We start from the raw sequence: 19,229 nt of genomic DNA on the forward strand, positions 1-19,229 counted from the left end.
ATATTTTACATAATATAAATTAGGGGGTGAAAATTAATATATTCCATTATCCTTTTTCAAGCCAATCAAAAGATTATATTGGTGGAATAATAATAGTTGAATGGTACAATTACAAGAAAATTTAGTTTGATGGTTAATATGAAATATCTACCATATATAGGAGCTGGAATGTAAGTGTAACTTTTTTTAAAAAATTCGATAACTTCTTTGAAATTCCTCCCTTTTTATACTTTTGGAGTGTAATTTGCAGTTCTCGATCGATAGATCTCTTCTTGTCTCTTCACATTAACAATGGCCATAATCACAGAGGAACCAGAAATACAACCTCAAAATGACCGAGAAACAACAGAGGAACCAACTTCACCTTCTAAAGATCCAAAACGAAAGCCGAAACCAAAGCCAATGACACAAACTAAACCACAAACACAAGCACAGACACAGACACAAAACAACCCTTTTGTTTTCTGGTTCTATTTCACTGTCTCAGTCTCACTTGTCACTTTTTTAGCTATTGGTTTGTCCTCTCTCTATTCAAATCCAGACCCCAAAAGTTTCTTCCTTTCCCTCTCCACCCCACTACGCCAACACTACTCAAAGGGGCGTACAATTAAAGTCCAACTGGCTCAAAACCAGCCATCAAGTGAGGTTTTTGTGTTAGAGAGTGGTAAAAGAGATTTTGTGAGTGAAAAAGTTGTGATTGTTCATGGGTTGGGTCTAAGTTCATTTTCTTTTAGGAAAGTTTTAGACCTTTTGGGTTCAAAAGGGGTTCATGGGGTTGTGTTTGATTTACCTGGAAATGGGTTTTCTGATAAGTTTATGGAAGCCAGTGAAGAGAGAGGAAATGGAGTTTTCGAGAGGTTTAAGGATGCCTATGCACTGATTAAAGAAAAGGGTATTTTTTGGGCTTTTGATAACATGGTTGAAACTGGACAGATTCCATATGAGGAGATTGTGTCTCATTATAGTGAAAAAAGGAGTGTTGTTAAGCCTATTGTATTGGGTAGTGAAGAGATGGGCTTGGTTTTAGGCCAAGTGATCGAGACTTTGGGGTTAGCTCCTGTGCATTTGGTTTTGCACGATTCGAGTTTAGGAATGGTGGCGAATTGGGTTTTGAAGAATTCAGAATCGGTTAGGAGTGTGACTCTGGTTGATACAGGGTTGAGGCCGGCTTTGCCTTTGTGTGTCTTGGAAGTGCCAGTGGTCAGAGAGGTTGTTTTAGGCGTTAATTTTGTGTACGAATGGTTGATTAGAATGTGTTGCTCAACGGGGATTGGTGGTTTGGATGTGGCGGCACATAGAATGATGTTGAATGGGAGGGATGGGAGGAGAGCTGTTGTGGCTACAGGCAAGAAATTGAATTCAAGTTTTGATATTGCAGAATGGGGTGGTTTGGATGGGGTAAAGGGAATCCCAATGCAGGTTGTTTGGTGTAGTGGTTGGTCAAAAGAATGGAGTGAGGAGGGACATAAGGTGGCCGATGCGCTTCCACAGGCTAAATTTGTCACACACACCGGTGGGCGCTGGCCTCAGGTGAGAATTCTTACTGTGCTGTATTGTATGTTTTTAACTGTTTATGGGGATTTGTGAGAGCATAAATTTAAATTTTAGTTTACAATGGATGTTTTTGGATATCGCAACATGCTTGGTGAAAATGGTTCTATATGAACGCGTAGACCAATGGCTGATCTTGGATCTTGATTGGTTTGACAGATAACTAGAATGAACGACATGTAACAATGTGCATAAGGTTATACCCGTTATCAAATCATCTGTAACCATTTAGTATAGGTTGAAGTTGGGTTAGTGGAGACTTTGGTTGCTCGACTATGTTAGATATTAGAGTTCCCTACAATTAGGTACCAAATTATTGAACTACTGATTGCCATATGCAACATGTTTGGAGCCAATGTCAATGAAAAATGACTGCTTGCCTATGTTTTTCTCAAACATGTTCCTGGTTCTAACCAGATATAACTAGGAAACGTTTTTTTGGATGATTTGATCCATTTTCTAGATGGTATTTATATTTGTTCCTCTTAACTCATCCCCAATTGATGAAAAGAGCAAATTGTCTGCTTTGTCAAAACTGTCCTCCCTTTCCAATGAGCTGGTTGCAAATTCTGGATGTTCTCACAACAAAATTTCCAAAAAACATAATCTCACTGGTCTTCGAAAAGAGTTTCATAAAAGTGTTAGGTTTTCTATAAGATTTACCTAGTCTTTTCAGTGAAAGAATTGGGCTTGATCTTGGCTTTTGTAATGGCTCTGTTTGTCAATTTGTATTATTTGCTGAGGAATTAGAATTTATCTGGGTGTCTGCATGCCTATTTAATGTTTTGACTAATAAGAGGAAATCACAAATAACCCAAAGCCTCCTTTACCCATCTTCTCAATATTCCTTTCGTTGTTTTAAACCTGCATTTTAACTCGTTTTTGTTCTTTTTCTACCAGAGACCTTGAACCTATCATGTGATGAAGAGAGAACATAATGTAACTCTCTTGCATGGAGAAATGCATGTAATGGAGGGAATGATATGAGCCTAGTTGCTTTTAATAAGTTTTCACTTAGTGACATAGGCTAAATCTTCACATTTTAATATCTATACTTGCTTGATCTTAGACATTGTATAGTTTGACAGATCTCTAACACACATAGGTGCGTCCGAAAAAACTGATAAAAAAACAACTGAAAAAACCGAACCAAGAGAAAAAACTAAAGAAACTAATTTAAAAACAAAAAAATCACTCGGTCCGGTTTAGTCTCTATTTCACAAAGCTGAAACCAATTGAACCAGTTCAACCGAATTTGACCCAACTAAAAATACAAGGGGTATAAATAGAAACTCAACTAAACCCTAAGATACCTTTTTCATTTTATTTTTGTTTCAACCGCTACCCCCCTAACCTCTCTCTCTCTCCCCCCTGTGATTTACGTAACTATTTCAATTTTCATGTAATTCCTTCTCACTAGCTTGTCTTGCTGCTCTTAAATTTGATATTGAAGATTCAATCCCAAGATTTGTTGTATAATGTGGACCATCTTATACTTCTTATATGAATTGTGGCCTCCTGTTCTGCACATGCCCCTGGCTCTCTTCCTCCATCCGTGGGAAGATTTGAAGCAGTTGCCTTGCCCTATCCTATTTTAGACAGTATCATCGTCCTTTCTATCAAAGAGCCTAGCAACAACTGACTCTGATTCCGCGAAAGAGTCTTGCTCGATAATGACTTCAAACAATCCCATCACCTAGAGCAGCAAGCCTACAGTGGTGCGGGTGCATCAACAAAGGTTTCTGCTTGGGTTTTCCTGTACCACATTCATAAAAATTAACAAAACAAGTTTAGGATTTCAAAGTAATAAACCATTTGAAATCTTGCATTTAGTTTGTGCTACGGATAATAAACCATTTAGGTTGAAGTCGAGTTTAGTTGAGCATTGCTGGTAGTTTCTAGAGATGCCTGCATTTAGTTTGTACCACGGACTACTGATAGATGTATAAGATTGGTTTGGGGCTGACTTCGATGAACAATAACTACTTCCTACTATTTCATAAACAGACTGCATCACCAACCAAATAGAACTGGAGAATAATTGTTGTGATGATTAGATTTCAGGTTCTAGATGTTACTTATCTGTTCTTCTTGAATCATCTCATCCATAATTGGTAACTTAACAGGAATTTATCTGCCTTGTTGAAACTGTCCTCCCAATTAGATGAGCTGATTGCAAATAGTGAATTTGCCCCCAGATACTTCTACAGCCAACTTAAACCTTAACATGTGTAGATTGTTCGAAGATATACCCTAATCTTTCCATAGATGCTCAGTGCTATACTTGAAAATAGAATTTGATAAGGAACATGATTCATAAAATTATACGTTGAGTTTCTGCTGATCTTTTTACTATCACCGGGGTTAGTGATGAATTCCTTGTATTCTAAGTCTAGTTTTCAATTTGTTTTGGTGATCTCAGGAAAATGCTGCTGATGAGCTAGCTGAGAATATTGTTAAATTTGTTTCCTCCTTGCCAAAATCAGTTAGGCGAGTTGAAGAAGAACCTATCCCGGAGCATATACAGAAAATGCTTGACGAGGCGAAGGATGGCCATCACCATCACCATCACCATCATCACGGCCATGGTGGTCACGGCCATCATGATGGTCATGGTCATGGTCATGGTCAGACTCATGGAGCTGGTTACATGGATGCATATGGGCTTGGTCATGGATGGGGCAGTTGATTTTTTTTTCGTCTTTTTTGACTCAGCAGACAATATTTGTGGAAACCAATGTTTGGTTTCAAGCATTACATTACCGTCTTCAGCGAATACCTGGTCTGTGTACTTTCCTGATATCCCAACACCTTGATGGACACGATCGTTTCAACCATGGCAGGAGTTTGTAATACAAAGGCACTGTTTGCTTTCCGTGCAAAGGTATTTTAAAAAATATATATATATATATATATATATATATATATTTTAGTATTTTTAAATATTTTAATACGGTGATGAATTTTTAAGTAAAAAATATTTTAAAATGTAATTTATTACTTCACAAAAAGAATGATGGACCAAGGACTAAGATCATCACAACAAAGTGCGGTGATCCTAGGGCTTGAAGAAAACAAAATCCCTAATTTTTTCTTCCTGTAAACCCTGAATTTTTTGGAAAAGAAAAGGCTTCTCTCAAGAGACCAGAGAACTGGAAAGATGGAAGCTGAAGATCCTAATTTCTCCTCACCAAAACGACGCAGCATCAGTTTAAGAGAAATCGTCAAATAGAAAGTCAAACGACCACGTTTCAGGGAGGAGATAAGTGGAATTCCATATCAGCCCACAATCACGGATTGCCTTTGCAAATATTCTACATGAATTCAAATTTTCTAATCTTGTTGGGGATAAGGATGGAGATAAGAGTCAAGAAAATGCTCTGAAGCAAATCTCATCACCCAGAATATCTCGAATCTGCCCAGAAATTTATCTTAGGATTGTTCTTTCAATTTGATTCTTTGAAAACTTGTTATTTCTTTTAATTTCTTTCAATTTCATCCTTATCATCGAATCTTGAACTTTGAAAATTCAATAAAAGATATTCTGTCATTTGGGCTTTCATCAATTCACCATTATCCCAGTTTTGGTGTTTTACAGAGAGTGTAGAGGCTGGTCGTAGAGACACCCACGCAATGCACAAATTCTTTGCTGATTTCTGTGAAATGCTTTGCGTCCGATGCAATACCAATATCTTTTATTTTATTTTAAATTAACACTGTTTATTAAAAAAAACAAGATGGCAAAACCTTGCTCCTATTTGTTTTTACTTTTTTAAAAAATTGTTTTTAGAAAAAATTAAATTTTTTTTTAATTTTTTTTGTTTTAAATATTTTTTTTATATATTTTCATATTATTTTAATGTGCTAGTGCCAAAAATAAAAAAATTTTTAAAAAATTTATTTTAATATATTTTCAGATAAAAAATTCTTTAAAAAATAACCACAGCCACACTAAAATGTTGCCTTGCATTCTTGTTGGCAATGAAAATATTAAAATTCAGAATGATTATAGAGAGTAATCACAACGAAAAATTTAACCATGACATAGTTATTTGAAAAATTTAACCATGACATAGTTATTTTTGGTTAGTTAGGGTTTGACTAATAATATTGTTTAGAGTTTTAATTTTGAAGTAATTTAGAGTTTAATAAATGTCACTATTTATAAACTTGAAATTTATCAAATATTATGTTTTTTTACTATCTTGTTTCGAAACGTAAACAAGTATGAAACTATGCTGTTTCATTGATATTTTTTTACAAAGGTTTTTGCCTTTTGTTTTTGGGTGCTAAAAGGCAAAATACCCAAAATTTTCTCCCTTTTTTTCACCTGGATTTAGAAATATTACAGATTCAGATTCATTGGCATTATTCATTGAAACTGCTATTAGAGGTATCAGAGTTTTTTTTTTTTTTTTAAATAACTTTTATGGTTGTTATTTGAAAAAAATATGGTTAGTTAGATTTAAATATATATTTGGTAAAAATAATGATTGAAGTTTATGTGTAATAAAAAACATGTATATTTGTGTTTGAAAGTGTGGCTGCGGTTGCTTTTTTAAAGTGTTTTTTACTTGAAAATAAATTAAAATAATATTTTTTTTTATTTTTAAAAAATTATTCTTAATATCAGCGCATTAAAATGATCTGAAAACATAAAAAAAATAATTTTAAACAAAGAAAAAAAATAAAAAAATTCAAATTTTTCTAAAAACACTTTTGAAATGCAAAAACAAACATGAAAATTTTTACGAAACTTAGTTTAAAAAGCGTGTAAAAACTATTGCATAAAAACTGCATTTTAAACTCAATCTTTTAGTGGGCTCTGCAACATAAAACACATTTTAGTTTATTACTAAACATCTTACTGCGTTTATTTCATCGCAAATGCCAAAGCTGGAGGAAAACAAACATAACCTAAGTTTTTTTATATACGATTTTTAATTACTATCAAATTAATTAGAGGAAGTATGTCTTTTCACATTTCAAAGCATAGTGAAAACAATGAAATACCTTTTAAAACAAAGTTTCCGATACCAGCATTAAGGGGTAATTTAGCATTTTTCAACATGTGTTTTTTTTTTTTTTCATGTAAAATGAGGGGCAATTTTATATTTGATTATATATATATATATATATATATATATATATATATAACATACAGCGAAACGACTAAAGTGCTCATTGAAAGTACAAAAAAAAAAAAAAGGTCTAAAAAGGTTGTTTTTGTCTTATGACATAGCTTTTTTTTTTAATTGTCGGGTTAACTTAGGGGCAAATAATTGTTTTTACAGAGAAAAATATAAAAAAAGATTGGGGGCATAAATGGCATACTCGCAAGTGTATATGGCGCCTCTTAACATATGAAAATGTTATTTAGTCATGTTGCTGGAAGCATTTTGTGCCTTCTTCCTAGTGATATAACGCTAATAGATATTGGTGGTCCAGTTTGTTGATAATATATATATTTTTTTTCTCTTAAAAATTATATTTTGGTTTTTTTTGTTGTTGATATTTCTATTTTATTTTTTATTTTTTTTCTTGACTCTTTTATAAAAGTTTGATTTATTTTAAATTTCATCATTCAAACTTAATTTATAAAATATTATATTCTCTATTATTATTTTATTTTTTAGGCATTTTATTGAATTGATTTTTTTTTTAATTTCACCCTTCAATAAAAAAATAGTTTTTTTTACCCTCATTCTTTTGATTGTTTTTTTTTGGTCTTTTTGTTCAATTAATTTTTCTTTTCAATTACATGCTTCAATAAAAAAAAATTATTTTGTATTTCAATTTTTATTTTTATTTTTATTTTATTTTTGTTTTGGATCCTTTTATGCAAACAATTTTTTTTTTCAAGTTAATCATTTAATATTTAATTAATTAAAAATTAAATTTCATGATTTTTTTAAATAAAATAGTTCTGACCTAATATCGTAAGCCATATATTTGAACATATTATTAACACATATTGTTAACATCGTTTGTTTTTACTTTTGTTTTTTTTTCAGTTTTGTAATTTCTTACGTTTTCTTTTCTACTCCAGTGGCTAATTTTTATAGTCCTTTTTATGTTTGCATGCAAACGCGGCACAGTGCGGCTACGATACACCTAAAAATCCAGTCCAGTGTCACGTGCCAAATGACCACCCCTGTCCCCAGGCCCTCCCTCGATAAAAATAGCATCGCGCACACAGCATGCTCATCAAAACAACACGGATTTGTTTTGACCGATGGATGGTACGGACTCCCTTTTCTACTATTACCCTCTTCCCAAAAAGAAGCCCCCGGTTTCTCCCTCTCCCTGCCCAAGTGACCATCAAATCCCAACCACCACCACTAACGCCAACACCGACACAATTACAACCAAAACCACCACAAACGCCACCATCAACAACAACAACAACAAAAACTCATTTCCCTTTTACAAACCAATAGATATTAAAGAGAGAGATTTTCTCTTCAATTACAACCCTTTTCACAAACACAAGGCTGCCCCCACATCTTCCTCTCTCGATTCACCCCCCGCCAATACCAAAACCACCAAGAAAATGGACTCACACGTGCTTCTTGAAGCCTTCACTTGCAGGGACACACTAATTATGATCTTACGAAAGCTTGGAGCTCGAGACTTGGCACGTGCAAGCTGTGTTTGCAAGATGTGGAGAGATATGGCTTCTGGTGATGAGATTGTGAGGCCTGCTTTTATGGAACCATGGAAGTTGAAGGATATAGTGGGGAAGCCCGTGTCTGGAAGTTTTTGGAGAGATAGTGGGATTTGGAAGTTTGCTATTTCACATAAGATTGTTAAAGGGGATTCTGTTGCTAGTCTTGCTGTTAAGTATTCTGTTCAGGTAATCAACAAAGTTGGAAACTTTTTGGTTCTTGGTTAATGGTTTTCTTTTTTAATCTTTGTTTTTGTTTGTAGATTTGGAAGTAAAGAAAGGTTGGTTTTTGGCATGTGGGTATCTTGGGATATGCTTTTTTCGTTTGTAGATTTGGATAAAGTAGATATTGTGGTTTCTGGCATGGTTGCGATACGATTCTCTTCTTTGTAGAATTAGAAAAGTTTTTTATTTTTTGGTATATGGGAAATGAGGTTTTTGTGATATGGTTGCTTTTTTGCTAGTTTTTTGTTTTGGTCAGGTAATTGAGAAATGGGATTGGAAAGTTTTGGCCTTTGCCCATTGCCTTTACTCGTTTTCATTTGGTTTATTGAAAGGGGAGAATTGTGGGGTTTTAATAGATAGGAAGTCTAGGGAGTTTGTTACACACACACACATTTTAGTAATTTGGTATTAGGGGTTTTGGATGAGTTAGCTGGTGATAGCATTGTTTTGGGTTTTGTTTCCGAGATTTTGATATGTAACTTCAAAGAAATTTAAGGGATAGATGATGGTGATATTTAGGTGGATTTATGGGGAATTAGCATGGATGGTAGATGAAGTTGGGCAAATCATAATAAGCAAACTTGTGTTTTAGGGGCTGGTTTCTGTAGATCAATATAATAAGAAGTTAAAAGATAACGGGCTCATTAAAAGGGGAGTTAGATAGGCATCCTTGATTGCCATTTTCTGAAAATTAACTGATGTTTTGCAAAGAGTTGGCGAGTTTGATAGATATGTTAATCATCATAGTAGTCAAAGCAATTGGTACCATGAAAGTTGCTATCACAGTATGTCCTCCATTTTGCACGCGATTGGTTTTGCTATTGAAGAATTTACTCTTTGCAATGAGATTTGTTTCGAGAGCAGTATTTATTTATTTATTTATATCAAAATGATTAACATGTAAAGGGATGAGAGTTGGAACCGGTTATTGGTTTCCTAGAGCAGTATATTTTTCATTAAAAGGATATGTAAAGGGATGATATTTTTCTGATTAGGATGCGGGGATTTGCAGCTTATATTTTATTGGGTCAAGACTGTGTATTAGAATGAAAGTAAGAGTTCAAGAGGTTGATCTGCATATCAACCAAGTAAATTACAAATTCTCTGTAGAAGCAATGAACAGAACAACATGTCATTTACTAAGGCACAAGGGGCAACAAGCTCAGTGATACCATTTATTTGATGAACCTGGCCATTCTACTGTTCACACCTTTCTTGTTTTGTTGGTAAAGGTGCTGGTGGCTCACTCATGGCTTAATTCTTGAGTGGTTGCCAGTGAGTAAACAGGATAAGAAGGATTAGGGTTGATACTGATTTTACATAAAGGCCATGCCATATCACTCGGTTAAAACAGATTTAAGCCCATCTTTTGATTATGGTAAGCAGCGATAACAGTGAAACCTTTGTCTCAACTGAAAGATAAACTATAATTCGCAATGAAAATCTCTTGTAATGCCCACTAGAAGTTTGTACTGCATCATATTGGCTATGTTCATTTTCCTAGATAGATGATGAGTAAATTATCCTGTAAAAAGGTTCAAGCTGGACTAAATCCAGTGCATCACAACATTCTATTGCCCCTAATGAGTCTGAGTTGCTTTTTTTTCCTACACTAAAATGCCAACTTTGCAAAATACCATTTCTTTTATTTGTTTATTGGTTGAACAATGTGATATGAGCTTCAGATATTTTCTTTGTTTACACAGGTCATGGATATAAAACGGATAAATAACATGACGAGTGACCATGGCATATATTCAAGGGAGAGGTTGTTGATCCCCATAATCAATCCAAACCTTCTCATAAATGAGACATGCTACATAGAGTTGGATACCTATGCGAAAAGAGAAGTGGCAGTATTATATCCAGAAGGAAAGCCCGATAAAAAGCTAATGTCAAAGGGGTCATCCTCTGACCATGGCAAAAGAAGGGTTATCGATTCCTTAAAGAGAAGCATGCAAGTTGATGATGGAACTGCTCAATACTACTGGTCTATTTCAAATGGTGACCCTCGAGCTGCACTCACAGAATTTTCAGCAGACCTTAGGTGGGAGAGGAATGCAGGGCTGGGCTAGCTGGAAATATGAAAACGCAGTGCACCTACTAAGTACTGCTCTGAATCAAATTCCTTCCTTATATGGTTTGGGATTTTCCATAACCTGTATAATGTAAACAAACTCCAAGTTGTTACCATCATTTTCATCTTTCCCTGGGATATTTGCTCTTCAATTCAATCAGATGACGATGTTAAAGCTTCTGTTGTGCCTATGCTGTAGCCAACTTCCACAGTTTTGGCTTTCCTGTTCTCTACTGTGTAATGATCCTCGAGCTTCATATGCTCGGATCCTACAACTGAGTTTGTAATGTTGGATCTCCACCTGCCTAGTGCAGGTCTTGTATGGATATATATTCTCATCACATGAGAAATGAATTTGTCCAAATTTATATGCGAGATGTCGAAGGAGTTCATAGTCATATCTTTTGAAGTGCTGCTTTACTGTGAGACTGTAATATTGTCAGAAACACCAAATAGTCAAAAACCATCATCCATTTCATTTGTAAGGATGGTTTTCTTTGTTTGTCCATGTAAAATACCCTGTTTTGCCAATGTATTACTACGTTTTTTTGGATTGTATTCAACACCGTTGTTTTATTTTCATTTAACAACTCTTTCAATCATAGTTATACAATCTAATCCGGAGGTGACTAGGGTTGCATGTTTGCAGGACAAGCAGGTTAATCTAATCCGTGGTGAACGGCAGGACACAAATCCGGAGATTATGAGAAACAATTTTTTTTAATGAATACACCAATTTGTTCGTTGAAGACCAACTTAAAAGACCCTTAAAAACGAAAATTAATCTCAAGAAAGTTTTTAACTTGAAAAAAAGGTGGTTGAGTATAACAGATTTGTGTCCTGCCGTTCACCACGGGCCGGTCAACTTTTTTTTTAATATAGAAAAAATACTAAGAAACAAAGATTTAAAACTCAAGTCATTTGTAATTTAAATAATATAAATAAAAAATATTAGGCTTTAAACCCCTTTGTCTCTCATCTTGACAAATATGGTTTTTAAATCATTTTATGATGTGTTTTTCAAACGAGTTCAAATTGAGGCCTAGGTTAACAAGTTATTAGGTTGACCTGTCGGACTGGACACGGCTTGATGGTTCTTGAATCATTTTACATGTTATTTTCGAAAGAGTTCAAATTGAGGTCTTGTATAATTGAAAAAAAAAAATTCGAAAGATATTTGCTGTTGTTGATTGACCACGACGAACGGTGAGGCACTAAAGATACATGGTGATATTGTGATGGGAGGTCTTTGATAAACACAAGTTCGTCTAGATTTGTAACCTAGAGAATTAACAGTAGTTAAGGATTACTAATTCAAGTAAATATATTTTTAGTTTCCCAAGTCCAATCATTTGTTGTTTTTAAAATACTTGAATTCAACTTTTTAAAACAAGACCCCTGGAATTGTTTAGATAATTTTCTAGAAGTAATAGTCTTCTCTCAAGATTAGTGTTACAATGAGTAATTGAAAGATACTACTGGCAATGGCACCCTGACAAACCTAGTGTGCCCTTTATGTTTCCTTCTATCGTGTTTTGTATGCTAGTAGACAGGTATAAAATTTTCTGCCACCACAGTTAAAATGACCACATGAAAAGAGAAATATATGCTGTTGAATAAGTAAAAATAAGCCTCTGAGAGCTGGTTCAGATGCTCAAGTGTTTTTGGATGAGGAAGGGCTTGATGCAGATGAGGATTTGGACAATTTCAGCTCTTTTTCGTGTTGTTCCTTCAGAAAGCTCTGGGCAGTCTCTGTCACAATCTTGAAGAAGAAGCTGATGAGCATGAGCCATATGACAGTGTTCCATATTGAAGCAAATGAGAAGTCCCATTTCTTCACCTAAGAAATTAAAAGAAAGTACCTTAGTGCACATTAGAACAAGCACACACACATCAAGGGAATCCTGGAGGCGCATAAAATACATATTCAAGCATCGCATCTCGAAACACCTCTAGGTAAAGAGCATGTATCTATAGATTACACGGGCACACATGTGCAGGCTCAAACGCATGGTGAATTAAGGTATTTCATGATTACATGTGCAAGCAAACTTCTGCAATCGAGAATATATAAATATACATTCATAACAATGATTTGAACTTTTTGAAATCAAGGAATAGAATCAGAATCCATTCTTTGATAAATGATACCAATGCCAAAAGCACAACGGCAGCCAATGTAGGCAAATGTGTGTTCTGATTCTATAGTTCAGTTGTATTACCTCAACGTTTGAGACTGGAGGTGTTGGTGCCATATACTTGTTTCTAATAATTTGTAGTTTTGCAATAAGTTTTGGCAGGACCGTGGCCAGTCCAGGAACAAAGCTGAGCAATCGAATCAGCTCATTTTCTATTAAGTCAAGGAGTTGATGGTTGCATACTGAGATGATGAAAGCTGTCTGCAATAATAAAGACAACATAAGCAATGTCAACCAATGATCAATATGAATTGAACCGAAAAAAATTTCACAAAAAATTGAGAACCTGCAGCAACCAATTGGAGATGGTACAGTGTGTTTGGATAAGTAACATGTGCATCATATCATGTAGCAGGAGAAAATAGAGCTTTGCGAACCTGAATGTGTGTTTTGATGATTGCCTTTCCTATCAATGTCGCGAGGAAGAACTTCCAAAATGGAACTCCAAATTGCCCACACAAGATACCAGCAAGGTCAAAAAGAGGATTTGGCACCTGCAGTATACCATTTAATTGCAAATTGCAAATTCAACTACAGTGTTGATGGTGCTAGCCATAAGATCGTTGATCAAAAAAGAATTTTTCATGAAAAAAATATAACCAGAATTTGACATTTGCATTTGAGAAAGAAGAGGGAGTGCAGGTATGCATAGTTGCAACAGCCAGCATGGGACCAATATAGACAAGAAAAAACAAAAGATAGTTACTACATTTATGCAAGTAGATAATTCTGTCATACTTCCTAACTTCCTCTACAATGACAAAGAAAATTACTTGATGAGTTAAATCAGGCAGAATAACTGCAGTTGCAAATCTTGTGCTAGAAAAGGAAATCATTATTATGATTCACAAGGTCTCATCACAAAAAAGAACGAGAGAAAAAAATTACCGAAGCAAGGACTAAAATTGAGAAGAAGTTCAGATACTGTGAATGTGAAAGGAGCCAGTTTTTAATCTGTTTCATGTGAGTGGCCATGACAGTGTTATGATCTTCTGCTGAAAAAGACTCGAATTCTTTCATGACTTCCAGCTTGCTACCTGACATGCTAGCTGCACATGCATTTCAAGATAAAACTAAATTAATTAGAATCACATAGCAGTGAAATGAGTAATACTGCTATCTTGTAGCAACAAAAAAATGACAACGCAATTCATGTCAAGCAATTCAGACGACAGAAAAATGTTGTCAAGGACTGAATTCCCTTCCCTTGCAGTGCTAAGAAACCCACAGGAAGAGACTAGTTCAATGGTGACCATTAATATACAAATTCAATAGACTCACGTGATGAAACACCTTAGGTCCAAAGCCACCCCAACAATTACCAACCAATCAAAATCAACTTCTCAACGAGCTATAATTTTCCCAAACCATTCTTTTAATAATGTTATGTGCACAACCTCTCAACACAAAGGCATACTTGTTTATAAAATCGCTCATAAATCTTAAATCCACACAGCAACAGATATCACTGCACATGAATCCAAGTCAAACTTATCAATTTGGGCACTTAAAGCAAGCAAGAAGAAAAGACCTATCCATTTCAATATTTGTAATAACTTAAACTTCAATAGTTGTAATAACTTAAGCATTATCATAGTTGTAGGAAATAAAGAACAAAGAATCCCCAAGCAAATTTAATATGTTTCTACCGGTCAAAGTATCCTTGGAACAATCCAAGCAGCACTTGAAATCCACTAGCACAAATTTAGTTTATATTCTGTTAAGAAAATTAGAGCATCTAGGATATGTGCATGCGTGTGTGTACAAAACACACACACATACACACGTGCAAAGGCCTTCCCAGGAAAATAGTTGTCCAAGACATTAACATAAAGACATGATTCAGAATAGTCACCAGCTCTTGATATGAAATATGGAGGAAGCTCCCCAAGTGCAGTTCCGATCCCCCACAAAACAGCCTCAAGTTGAATCTGGGGCAAAATGCTGGTCAGTGGAATTCTCGAGCCTTCTAATGATGAATAAATTGGAGGTCCAAATGCAGTGCAGTTTCTGTCCAGCCATGAAGGACCGCTGTATAGTTGAATCGTATCATATACTGAGCTTTTTATATCAACTCGACCACATTGTACAGCTTTAATTGTAAATAGAGCAATATGTGGGCCTAAATACAGAACAAATGTATGCAGACCAGATCCTGCAGAGAAGAAAAGGTTCAAAATTTCGAAAACTTTCCATGTAAAATCACTTGAACAAGATCAAATGAATCAGGACCGAATTAGAAAACGAGACAAGAATCCATTCTGTGGGAGCATTTGTTTGCTTAATCTGAAATAGAACTGAGATTACTGACCACAAATCCCTTGGAAAATGTCTAAAAGCTTCTTTATGGTACATGCTACTTAAGTAGCTTAAATATAGCACATAGATGAGTCTGAACTCCGAAGCTCATATCTTTGAAACTTCATGTATATTATCTTTAGCTGATGATCATTAGTCTGTACCAACCTAAGGTTTTCTTTTCAAGTATAAGAGTCAAACTTCAATGCATTTAGTGTCAGATTCCAATCTTGATTTACTATTTTTCCATGCAACATTTTTGTAACCTGTAAGACTATGGCAGCAAGTTCCTTTCCATGTGTTTCAAGTTCACAAAAAATTGTATGCATGAATTGAAATGCTCAACAGAAATTAGAGATAAACCTTCATTCAAAAGTATGAAATATAATCCATGCAAATCATCTGGAAAAATTCATTGAAGAAACAGCAAATAAGATACAAAACATGAGCAATTCTTTTACCTAGACCAATTGATGATGCTACACCAAGTGCCAACCACCAGAGTCCAAATCGAAGATAATTAACAACTTCATGGACATGCTGCAGTATCATCAAGGACTTGAAATCAGAATACGAACACAGCCTTTTAGTTTCAACTTGAAAACAAAAAAAAATGGAAGCATTTTACGAATGGGGAAATAAGCTTAAATCTGCAAGTAACAAAATCCACAATAAAAACCCACCAACCAAATAATACTTTCTAGCAACATCAACAATCCATTTTAACATTTTCAGCAAGCTTATCACCGCTAGTTTTTTTTTCTTCCAAAGAATACACATATGGGTATCAATTAATCAATAAAAATCACAAAAATCTACAAAAAAAGAAGAAGTAAGGCAATAACACGTTACCTCTTGATAAGGGCAACCAGTGGTGATGACAAGAATCCCAATACTTCCTATAAAGGCACTTATCAGAAGCAAAAGCCAACCACTTTTTGCAAACAATCTCTGGAGACATTGAACTATAGCCAATACAAAATATGTCAGGGTCTTTATAGGCTGTGTTGCTAGTGTTAGATTCTCTAATTCCTGTCTTTGTTTCTCTCTGATTCCTGCAAATCATAAACAGTTTTAAAAATAGACCTTTAACTCACAATGTAACAAAATAAAATAAGAGGTCAAAAGCCCTATATAAGTTTCTTAATTCCCTAAACCTTACGTTAACATAAAATCCTTTAATTCAATTATGAAAATATAAAACAAAATTCGGAAAACCCATTTTTAAGTTTCTTAATTTCCATCATCACCACATTAAGCTCACTCTAAAAAACCACACAAAAAAAAAGTCAGTTCTCAAAAACCCAGAAAAAAATACTAACAAAGAAATGTAGTTTTTCTCTTTTCCTCCTCGTTCCCATTAATTTTCTAGTGAATCTACCAAGCAGATATTTACTACGAAAAAAGTAACAGTCTTTACTTACTAGAAATTGACAAGTCGTTGATGCACTGTTGCTGTGTTTTTGGGGTCTCCATTGCTTGAAGAAGAGAAGAGAATATCAGTCAAATGCTCTATCTTTCTTTCTCTTTCACCCTCTCTAAACCAGAACAAAAAATTCGATACCCTTTAAATTCTACGTGCTGTCGTTCCTATTGTATAAAGACAGAGAAAGAAAGAGCGCCTCGAGAAGCGTAAAAATGGATTGTATTGGCAAAGGAACCAGCCGATGGAATTTTTTTATAGTAGAAAGCAATGTCCACGTGAAGGAGACAGCGACAGAGACAGGACAGGGCATGAAGAACCAGGAAGGACCCCATGATTATTATTATTTACGTTGCTGCATATTACACTCCTTAAATAATATATTTTTAATTTTAAAAAATTATTTTTACATGCATCAAAATAGTAAAATATATATAAAATTAATTTTTTTTATATAGAATATGACGTTTAACTGGTTGTAATTACTTTTTAAAGTAATTTTTATTTAAAAATATATTAAAATAATTTTTTTATTTTTGATATCAATGTATCAAAATAAGATAAAAATACTAAAAATATATTAATTTAAAATAAATAAATAAAATTAATTTTTTTAAAAAAATACTTTTAAATTATAAAAACAAACAAAAATATTTTTTATCTGCAGTTTCCAATTATACATTAAACTAAACAAGAGTGCCACATATTACAGTTTGAAATCAATTCTCATGTTATTTTTTTCAAATGTTGTTGAGAAAAGAGATAAATATATAGATATTTTATATAATCTAGTTTTAATGTTATTTTTTATTTTCAGTATATTCAGTGCTTATTTTTTATTTATTTTTGTGTTATTTTTAAATATTTTTTTATTTCCAGTGTATTTAGTAATTTATTTTTATGTCATTTTTAAATATTGAATTTCATTTCCATTTTTGAGTTTCAAAATAGTTATAAATATAATATTCATTAAAACTTCTAGATTAAATTTAAAATGTTTTTAAACAACTTTTTTATGTAGCTTATGGTTACTATAATAAAATAAAATAAAAAATAACAGAGAAAAAATATATTTGATTAATAATATACAAATATAAAAATAAATATATTTTCGAGGAGAGTTTACAGTGAATTTATATACTTTTAAAACAAGATAAAGGGGAGAGACAATAGTTATTATTTTTTTATTTATAAAATATCACTGTAAAAAAAACTATTAATCTCAAAATTATTAAACTAAAAATAGAAAAAAAAACTGTTATATTAGTTTTAAACAACTCATAAGTCAATTTAGAACAAGTCTCAGGTCACTGGTCAGAAGCGTCGATTTAAGTTGATCTGAGTCAATGCAATAATAAAAATACTTATTATCATAATTTTAAACACACAACTCGGGGGTTGACCTGAGTTTTTGACCATGTCATATTGTTTGTCATTCCTTTATTTGTTTTTCTTAAACCTAGATTGGTATAGACCCTAGATCAACTTGTCATATCAATTCGTGTTTTGTAATCAAAGCTATTATAATCAGTGGCGGAGCCACGTGGGGACAAAAGGGGGCAATTGCCCCCTTAACTTTTTTTTTTTTTTAATATTAATATATTAGTTTACGAAATGTTTTACTGCAGGAAGGAAAAAGGAAAGCTATCAATTGTTTATAATTATTGACTTGTAATATAATATAATATAATATATATACATAGCTCATTGCATAATTTTTTTCCTTTTTCCTTTTGTTTCCCTATTAAATTGAGGGTACCAGTTTTAAAATATAGAATCCCTAGCTATCAAAAATTATTTTTTGTTTCCTACTTTTGCCATGTTATTCTTTTCATGAGTTGCTCTGCCGTTTTGTTTTTTTCATGAGTTGTTGTTCTCTGCCTCTCTCGTATGCAAATTTCTCATCAAGTGTAGGTAATTAATTAATCTTTTTTGTCTTTTGCTTTATATTTTAGGTAAATTTTTTTTATTTTTTCTATTTATTTCATTGTTTAATTTTAATTTTATTCTTTTATAATTAGTTATAAAAAATATTTGGGTTTATGAAATTTATAGATTTTGATATAAATATGTTCAAAATAAATGTTTAAATTTACTAATTTAATCAATTAAATATTTCTTTTCTTATTATAAAGTAATAGATTAATATTCATGTAAAACCACTATTCTTGACATTTCTTGTATTGGCAGAGTAGTTTATTGAAATTTAATATTTTCAAATGACTTGTTTGTAAGTAAAATATCAAGTAGAAAACATGTTTTTCAAGAATTGTTTCTTTTACACATACACTAGGCATTGCTCCTCAATTAGATATCTAGAAATAATTAAGTATAATTCAATCAACATACTTATTATATGTATATAGATATGAATTGAAATAGGTTTTGATTTTGATGAATTGATATGTATTTTGCTATGAATTTCATATGGAAGATTTAGAATTATTGTGTAACTCAACTGATTTTTATTTAATAGTGAATTATTATGTAGTTGTGTTAATTATTATGTAGACACTAATCACGAGAACAATTATAATGTAAGTTCTTTCATTTTGAAAGTACTTTTAAATTAATTTTACTTGATATGAATTAGTATATATGCTTTGAATTGATTTCTAATGTATATCTATATAATTTAGTATTTGTTAATAATTTGCCCCCTCGTTAAAAAAACTCTGGCTCCGCCACTGATTATAATATTATTAATTTCAACACTTGATATAAAATTAAAGTAAATAAACTAATGTCCAACTATATTTTTAAAATATATAAGTTTGATAATAATACATA

At 33.0% G+C, this 19,229-nt stretch overlaps 3 protein-coding genes across 3 annotated transcripts; 2 read left to right on the forward strand and 1 right to left on the reverse strand.

Moving 5' to 3' along the window:
- The first annotated feature begins 225 nt into the window (after positions 1–225).
- On the forward strand, positions 226–4,426 carry LOC118060788 (protein AUXIN RESPONSE 4). The gene is made up of 2 exons (XM_035074056.2): positions 226–1,530; positions 3,974–4,426. Exons 1-2 carry the CDS (start codon positions 292–294, stop codon positions 4,238–4,240), a joined length of 1,506 nt encoding a protein of 501 aa, XP_034929947.1. The 5' UTR covers positions 226–291; the 3' UTR covers positions 4,241–4,426.
- A 3,322-nt stretch (positions 4,427–7,748) lies between these two features.
- Positions 7,749–11,078, forward strand: LOC118060791 (F-box protein At1g55000). Its single transcript, XM_035074059.2, has 2 exons — positions 7,749–8,407; positions 10,150–11,078. Exons 1-2 carry the CDS (start codon positions 7,787–7,789, stop codon positions 10,516–10,518), a joined length of 990 nt encoding a protein of 329 aa, XP_034929950.1. The 5' UTR covers positions 7,749–7,786; the 3' UTR covers positions 10,519–11,078.
- An 846-nt stretch (positions 11,079–11,924) lies between these two features.
- Positions 11,925–16,692, reverse strand: LOC118060792 (vacuole membrane protein KMS1). The gene is made up of 8 exons (XM_035074060.2): positions 16,441–16,692; positions 15,869–16,071; positions 15,478–15,556; positions 14,574–14,873; positions 13,607–13,767; positions 13,096–13,212; positions 12,743–12,919; positions 11,925–12,360 (listed from the first exon to the last, which is right to left on the reverse strand). The coding sequence occupies exons 1-8, from the start codon at positions 16,490–16,492 to the stop codon at positions 12,175–12,177; spliced, it is 1,275 nt and encodes a 424-aa protein (XP_034929951.1). The 5' UTR covers positions 16,493–16,692; the 3' UTR covers positions 11,925–12,174.
- Positions 16,693–19,229: the final 2,537 nt, after the last annotated feature.

Source organism: Populus alba, chromosome 13 (assembly GCF_005239225.2).
Source record: "Populus alba chromosome 13, ASM523922v2, whole genome shotgun sequence".
NCBI classification, from domain to species: domain Eukaryota; kingdom Viridiplantae; phylum Streptophyta; class Magnoliopsida; order Malpighiales; family Salicaceae; genus Populus; species Populus alba.

Bases quoted from the DNA above. Each gene is read 5' to 3' on its own strand.
- LOC118060788 (XM_035074056.2), top strand. From the start codon at position 292: ATGGCCATAATCACAGAGGAACCAGAAATACAACCTCAAAATGACCGA. The intron at 1,531-3,973 runs GTGAGAATTCTT...TGGTGATCTCAG, and splicing joins CCGGTGGGCGCTGGCCTCAG to GAAAATGCTGCTGATGAGCT.
- LOC118060791 (XM_035074059.2), top strand. From the start codon at position 7,787: ATGGATGGTACGGACTCCCTTTTCTACTATTACCCTCTTCCCAAAAAG. The intron at 8,408-10,149 runs GTAATCAACAAA...TTGTTTACACAG, and splicing joins CTGTTAAGTATTCTGTTCAG to GTCATGGATATAAAACGGAT.
- LOC118060792 (XM_035074060.2), bottom strand. From the start codon at position 16,492: ATGGAGACCCCAAAAACACAGCAACAGTGCATCAACGACTTGTCAATT. The intron at 15,557-15,868 runs GTAACGTGTTAT...ATGATACTGCAG, and splicing joins CTGGTTGCCCTTATCAAGAG to CATGTCCATGAAGTTGTTAA. The intron at 12,920-13,095 runs GTTCGCAAAGCT...TTATTATTGCAG, and splicing joins TCATCAAAACACACATTCAG to ACAGCTTTCATCATCTCAGT.